Below are 7640 nucleotides of genomic sequence, written 5' to 3' on the forward strand. Positions count from 1 at the left end.
ACATTTCTGTTGTTGTGATACAACACCATGACCAGAGCAACTTATACAGCGTTTAATTGGGCTTGTGGTTTCAGAGGGTTAGAGTCCATGATCATCATGGCAGGGAGCGTGACATCGGATAGGAAGGCATGGCACTGGAGCAGTAGCTGGTCCAGTATAGTGCAGAAATAGACTCCAGAATTTAACACATCTTAATATTGCATGTCTGGGACGTAACAATTGCTAAATATTATACCAGATGTTATGATGTACCCCTGTAATCCGAGCACTTGGGAGGTGGTGGATAAAGGGTCCAAAAGTTCAAGGTCATCCTCAGCTACAGAGGAATTTTAAGACCAGCCTATGCTACATGAGACCTTGTGTCAAACCAGCAAAAAGACATGTCTGAATATCATCTTTGACCTCTAGGTTAAAGGTGATTCAGCTTTGGAACTGGGCAGATAGTTCATCAATTAAGAGCACTTGTTGCTCTTCAAAAGACCTGAGTTAAACTGCCAGCACCCACCTGATGGTTCACAGCCATCTTGTCTCTAGTTCCAGGTCAATTAGATACCCTCTTCGACTTCTTTGGGCACCATGTGATGCCCATATATGTGGTACGCATGCATGTGGTATACATACATACGTGTATGTGAGCTAAACACTCACATATAAAATGAAAAAAATTTGAAAAAGATTCAGCTTTAAAGTGCTAATATTTCAGAGGAAGACACTCAATTCGAAAAAAAAAAAATACCAGGCACAGATCCATTATGTTTCTATAAGAGCAAAAAACTTAATATGCACAGTAAAACCACCATAATTTATAGTAATATTTTGCTTGTAATCTAACAAATAAAGCTTGCCTGAAGATCAGAGTGCAGAGCTAAGCCATTAGTCATAGAGGTCAGGCAGTCGTGGCGTACACCTTTAATCCCAGGACTGTGAGGGAGACTGAGGCAGTCGGATTGAGTGTTCAAGGCCACTCTGGGCTACAAGAGATTGACTCTGTCTAAAAGAGAAACAGAGCTCACACACACAGGTGATCTCAGCACTTGGGATCCCACCCCTTTAATCCCAGCACTAGGGAGGTGGAGACAGAAGTGATGTGGCTGGACTGGAGGGAGAGAGGAATATTAGGTGGGAGAATTCAGTCTGAGGATCCAGTCTGAGAGGCGGTCTAAAGTTTTATAAAAACAGCAGCAGTCTGAGGATTCGTAGTGGCAGGATGCTCTTTTGGTCTGAAGTAGAGGTAAGAGCTGGTGGCTGGCTGTTCTGCTTCTCTGATCTTCAGCATTAACCCCTGTATCTGACTCTGGGTTTTTATTATTAAGAGCAATTAGAATTCATGCTACACACAATTGTCAGCAACTGCAGTTCCAGGGGATCCAATACCCTCACACAGACATACATTCAAGCAAATCACCAATGCACATAAATAAAAATAGATTATTAAAACTTAAAAAGAAAATCCTAAAGAATCCCTGAATCATTTATTTTAAAAGGGTAAATATTAAGCTATATCTCAGTAAAGCTTTTTTAAAAAACAACCTCAATTTGTACATGCACATCTGTTGTCGTTACTAACTTTCCAGTCATTTAATGGGAAATTATATGAGCAAACATAAAAGTCAATAGATCTGGTTGTATTTTAGGGAATCTTAATGACCTAGAAGTTGCTAATTGCATATATATTAAGGTAAGCATTGAAAGATTATTTTATTCTCATTGAAAATATAAAGTGATTGTGAGATACTGGAAAGTATAGGCTGAACTCTTTATTTGATAGTTTGATTTTGAGGAATTTTGTCATTTGTGTGTGTGTGCCTCTGTGTGTGTGTGTGTGTGCGCGCATGTGTGTGTGTGTGTGCGCGCGTGTGCCTGTGTGTGTACGCGTGCGTGTGTGCCTATGTGTGTGTGCGTGTGCGTGTGCGTGTGTGTGTGTGTGTGTGTGTGTGTGTGAGAGTGATCCCAGTCTGGCCTCAGTCTCCTAGGTGTAGTACTTTGCATGGCACATACGTTGTGGACAGAGCTGCCTATGTTTATCTGCTCAGATCTTATTTAGTATGTCCTCTGTTTCTGGTACTTCAAAGTCATCCTATAGAAAAGCTGTGTTGTTTGAACTGAAAGGATCACCAGGAAAGGGCATGCAGTGTTTTTAACTTCAGAGAGCAGCTCCATAGCTATGCATGTAGATTTATTAATATTTCTTTCACATTTGCTACCTTCTGAAGTTAGTGACACATCCTGACTAGTCCTCATATTCAGAAAGAAGTACAATACCTTTTCTGTTTTTTCTACTATGTCAGCTTCCAAGTTATTTCCATACAAGTGTCATGAACAAAGTTTTTCACATAGATTTTAGCCAGCTTTTTCTTAATCTGTTTCCCTAATAACCCTGTTACTGAGCCTCGCTCCAAAGCTGCTCCCAGCACCTTCCTGACGTAGGTTTAATGCTGATTAGTCCCTTGACAATTCTAGAGCCAGGCTTTATGCCAGGATAAAGAGTAATCATCAGTTTGTATGTGGTCCAACTGCAGTGGGAGCTAGAATGTGTCACATGCAGATCATATTTTGTTTACCAAGGTGAGGTGAAATTAGCATGGCATGAGCAGGAGAGAACGGGGAAGAGAGGGGCAGGCCATACTAGTCAATTGTGACGCAGTAAAGTTATCAACAGTTATCTGATAATGAATCTAATGGGGTTGAAAGGTTGACTGAATGCTTAATTCAGGCGATCTTTAAGTCGCTTTGGATTGGGAAGATAATATATAGTCATGTAAAAGAAGTGCTTGCTAATAATTCTAGTAAAAGTGATGTTTGAATGATACTTAAAAACTCAGAGATGGCATTTTAGATACTCTACATGTATGTGTCTCTACTCAGTTCTGGGTCTGACGTAACGTGTAAGATGGACCCTTAGTGGAGTGGAACTCTGTCTTTGGGTTTCTAGAGATTTCATAGCCACACTTGAAGACCCGGGCTTCTAACTCCTTCATACAAGACTGAGTTGAGGGATGAAAACCCTATTTGGATTTTCTTAGTTTTGGCCCAATGTTCTTTTTCTCTTAAAGGATCCTTGTTCTATTTGGCATTTAATTGTCACATTTCCCTAAGCTCCTCTTGGCTATGATAGTTTCTCAGGCTTTGTTGTTTCTGGTTTCTTTGATAGTTTTGGTGAGTATTTACCAGATATGAACCCTCTTGAATGTGATGTTTACTCATGAGACTAGATTTACGGAGTTGTATGTCAAAAGCATGTTTGATCTTATAAGCAAGTATTAACCTGCCTTTCCCACTGGCCGTGGTTGAGCGTTCTTGTCTTTCAGCATCCTTGTTAGCATTTTGGGATACTAATTTTTGGACCACACCCATTCCAATTCATTTTACCATCACACTTTGTTAGCTTTGTTTTAATATTTCTCTTGAAATTAGTCTTAAGATGTGTGTGCTTTTCACCTATACAGATAAGTGTTACAGATGTCTGACTGGTATTTGTTATGTTAAAATTACATGGTTTTTGCTTGTAAGCTACATATCACTAGTGTTAAGCTGTGTGCTTGACTTGAATGTCTCAAATTTAATTGCTTTTGTTTAATTTTGTATTCTCATTTTCCATTCTTCAATATCATTTTTGTTTTTTGCTTTGTTCATAAAGATTTTTGTTTCTGTTACATTATGTAGTTTTGTACCAATGGCTAGAAGCAGATCGTCATGGCAAGAGCCAAGAAACTACAAATACGACTTCAGGTAAAAATAGTTTAAAAATGAATGGGGTATTAGAAATCATTAATTTTAATTTACCCCATGTCCTATTGTGAATGTTTCTTAAATTTCTTAGACAAAATTATAGGTGATATTTGTATTTTGTTCTCTCATCTGCATCTTAATTTTCATAAAGACCTCACTTCAAGCCTTGAAAAAACATATTTACTAGTCTAAGCTGCCTTGGCATGTAGTTTCTATTCCCTTAGGCAGAGAGGTTTAATTAAAGCTTAAGTTTATTAGATTACTTTGCAATATTATTTAAAATTAAGCCTGTATATAGTTATAGCAAAGATACTTACATTGTAGCTATGTTTTGGCAATGATAAAAAATGTAACATAGGGTCCTTACAAGTATATAAATACTTGAAGAAATTTACACTCCTTATTTGTTTCAGGACTATAGTTAAAAGGTGAATTTTAATTTAAGGGTGTTAATATGTGATTTCTATTTTATATGAATCTAAAAATCTTAAACCTAATCACTTTTTTCTGCTTGTAAATCCTAAACTAGTGTCATACAAAATATGCATTCAAAATGAAAAGAGTAGGTTGTTCCCCAGCTCCCAGGTCCCTAAGGTAATTCTACTAACTCACCGATGTTAGTAAGAATAGAATAACCAACTCCATTTACTGATTCCTGAATCCTTACCAGTGATGCCAGATTCTATCCTAATTTCTTTCAAAATATTATTTGCCAAGACAGCTGTACATACAGCAGTGATCTTTCTTGTTGCTTATTCTTTTTTTCACACAATATTAAGAGAAACTGGTGCTGGTGGTGCTAATAGTTGTGGTGGTGACAGAGTTAAGAGTGGTGGAGGTATAGGTGGTGGTGGTGGAGGTGGTGGTGCTGGAGGTGGTGGTGGAGGTGGTGGTGGAGGTGGAGGTGGTGGAGGTGGTGGTGCTGGAGATGGTAGAGGTGGAGGTGGTGGTGGTGACAGAGTTAAGAGTGGTGGAGGTGTTACTAATGTTGCAGGTAACGGTGGTGGTGCTGGAGGTGGTGGTGCTGGAGGTGGAGGTGGTGGAGGTGGAGGTGGCGGTGGTGGTGGCGGTGGTGGAGGTGAAGGTGGTTTTTGTAGAGGATACATGTTACTGTTTATGTGTTTGGTGTCTTTGTGAAATTCTTTATGGGGATAAATTGGTTGTGCCTTGAGAAGGCTGGTGGTTCCACAGGCAACAGAACAATTATTAAAAATAGCACTATTGGCTGCTGGGTGTGGCGGCACATGCCTTCAGTCCCAGCGCTTGGGAGGCAGAAGCAGGCAGATCTCTGAGTTTCAGGCCATCCGGGTCTGAGATCTACGAGAGTCAGGGCTGTTACACAGAGAAACCCTGTCTCAGAAACAAAAAAAGAAAAGAAAGAAAGAAGCTGTTATGACTTCATTTATTTATCTTCTGCCCCATTTATAACTTGATGTCTAGATGAAGATGTTAATTTTAACCTTGCACAGGCAGAAATTCATTAAAAGGTAAATATTACAAGTAGTTATATCCTGGGTTATGTTCTGTTTCTGCTTCTGTGGTATTTTACAGTTTGCTTATAGTTATGGATAAAAACAGACATTTGACTGATTGTTTTTTGATACAAGGTCTGCCTATTTTGTCCTGACTATCCTGGAGCTCACTCTGTAGACCAGGCAGGCCTCGAGCTCACAGAGATCTGCCTGCCTCTGCCTCCCAAGTGCTGGAATTAAAGTGTGTACTGGCATGCTCAGCTGAGTAGCATAGATTTTTAGAACCAGAGGACCTTTTTCTTGTCTATTTGCTTATTTATTATTTAAAGACCTAAAGTGACATGAAATCTACTGTTTTTTAAACCAAGAAGATATAAAATATCTTACTGTTCACACAAACATCTAGTATCTTAAGAACATCATTTACCCAGAAGTCAACAATTTTGAATCCTGAATCCTGTGTTCCTCATTCACAGTGACTCATGGACAGGGTAACGTTTATCTCAGCTTTTGCTCATTAGGTAACCTGGGAGCAGGGCATACAAATTGATAAATTTCTTAAAGCATTTATTTATTTGTCTGTTTATTTATTGAGAAAGAACTCAACTCTGTCGCCTAGGCTGGCATGGAATTCACTATGTAGCCCAAGTTGGCCTACGATTCTCAGTGATCTTCATGCCTCTGCCTCTCAACTAACTACTGGAATTATAAGCTTGAAAAACCACACCTAGTTTTGGCGTTTCTTTAGCAGTTTCTCTCCTGGAAGTAGAAGCTCTCAACTCTGAGAATATAGAACTACATACTAGAAAGATACAGGAGAATCCAAAGAAAATGACCATTTGTTAAGGTCTTCAATTAGAAGCCATACTTTATTTGTCTTCAGTAAATACATTTAAATTATGTGCTTTATTCATCAAAGTTCCTATGTGTGTAACATTTCCCTTATATGAGTTTTTAAAACTTACACAACTCAAGGCTATTTTAGTATCTTATCTTTTCTTATTTTTATCCCAAGTGGAAACTGAGTCAAGTCTAAAAAGATGTCAGTGCCACTTCTAAATCCGACTGCTTTGTGATTCTTTTAATTGTGCAAATTCTGGTAAATTACATTTATATCTTTCTAAGATTGTAGTTTGTACTTAATTAGAACTAAAAAGTAGAAAAGCATCCAGGTCTTTAATCCCAGCACTCAGGAGGCAGAGACAGATAGATACAGGACAGCTAGAGCTGATAATAGTCTCAAAAAGATAGATACAGGACCCCTAGAGCTGATAATAGTCTCAAAAAGACCAAAGAAAAGAAAAGAAAGGAAAACACAGGAAATGGTGAAATTCCTTTGAGGTCTTCTAATCCCTTGATACTAACTTTTTGACATTGAGTATTTAAGATCCATCTGAATCGAGCTATTTTATGAAACTAAGCTATTTGGGGGTAACAGTCTTATGGAGATGACAAACAAGTCTGATTATTCTCACCGTTTTTTTTTTTTTCCTGGGGGAGGTGGTTCAAGACAGGGTTTCTCTATGAAATCCTAGCAATCCTGGAACTTACTCTGTAGACCAGGCTGGCCTTGAATTTAGAGTCACGCGCCTCTGCCTCTCAAGTACTGGGATTAAAGATGTGTGCCACCCCTATCTAGCATGGAGTTATATTTTCTACTGTTATCTTTCTAGAAATTTGGCAGGTGACAACTTGAGTATAGAATTACTTATTTCTTTAAAAAGTTAATGTATTTAATGTGTTTTACCCATTAGACAGCCCGCAGTGATGTTTCTGGTTTTGCTGATTTGGTCACTGAAAGCCTGTATGTAAAACCCTGTCTGTCAGACCCTTTTGCGGCAACTTAAACAAAATCGCCTACTCTACTGCAGCATTGGGTTTGTGTATAAAACTTCAATATCATAACCATCAGTTTAAATCAGGTTTAATCAAGATTTCTTCAGTGAAGTGTTTCTGTATACATTTTTATCATTTTATGTTGAAATGAGTATAATAATTACATGCGCCACTGTTATTAGCATATTTTGATTTTTAGTGTTAAATATAGCTGAGATTTTAAATTTTAGATTCTAGTCCAGGTGGTGGCGGCACACGCCTTTAATCCCAGCACTGGGTTAGCAAAGGCAGCTGGATCTCTGTGAGTTCAAGACCAGCCTGGTCTACAAAGTGAATTCCGGGACAGCCAAAGCTACACAGAGAAATTGTCCCCCCCCAAAAAAAACCAAAAAAAACAAGCAAACAAAAAATTCAAATTCTAAAGTTTTTAAGTACAGGTTTCTTTTTGTCTTTTATTTTTTAAATTTTTTTTTTAAAAATATTTATTTATTTATTATGTATACAATATTCTTTCTGTATGTGTGCCTGAAGGCCAGTAGAGGGCACCACACCTCATTATAGATGGTTGTGAGCCACCATGTGGTTGCTGGGAATTGAACTCAG

At 38.3% G+C, this 7640-nt stretch overlaps 1 protein-coding gene across 3 annotated transcripts in view; it reads left to right on the plus strand.

Annotated features, from left to right (window-relative positions):
- The window catches only part of Dennd5b (DENN domain containing 5B), a 114621-nt gene that overhangs the window by 16086 nt on the left and 90895 nt on the right, over positions 1–7640 (plus strand). For 2 of the 3 annotated variants that reach the window (XR_007589316.1, XM_050126479.1), the window contains exon 2: positions 3664–3729. The exons of the other annotated variant lie outside the window; for it this stretch is intronic. Coding sequence is in view for 1 of the 2 variants with exons in the window: in XM_050126479.1 (XP_049982436.1) it covers positions 3664–3729 (66 nt within the window). In the remaining variant the exon portion in view is untranslated. The remainder of the gene's footprint in view (positions 1–3663; positions 3730–7640) is intronic. 3 annotated transcript variants of the gene reach the window in all.

Source organism: Alexandromys fortis, unplaced genomic scaffold (assembly GCF_014885135.2).
Source record: "Alexandromys fortis isolate MF-2015 unplaced genomic scaffold, M_Fortis_MF-2015_v1.1 scaffold_260, whole genome shotgun sequence".
Taxonomy (NCBI): domain Eukaryota; kingdom Metazoa; phylum Chordata; class Mammalia; order Rodentia; family Cricetidae; genus Alexandromys; species Alexandromys fortis.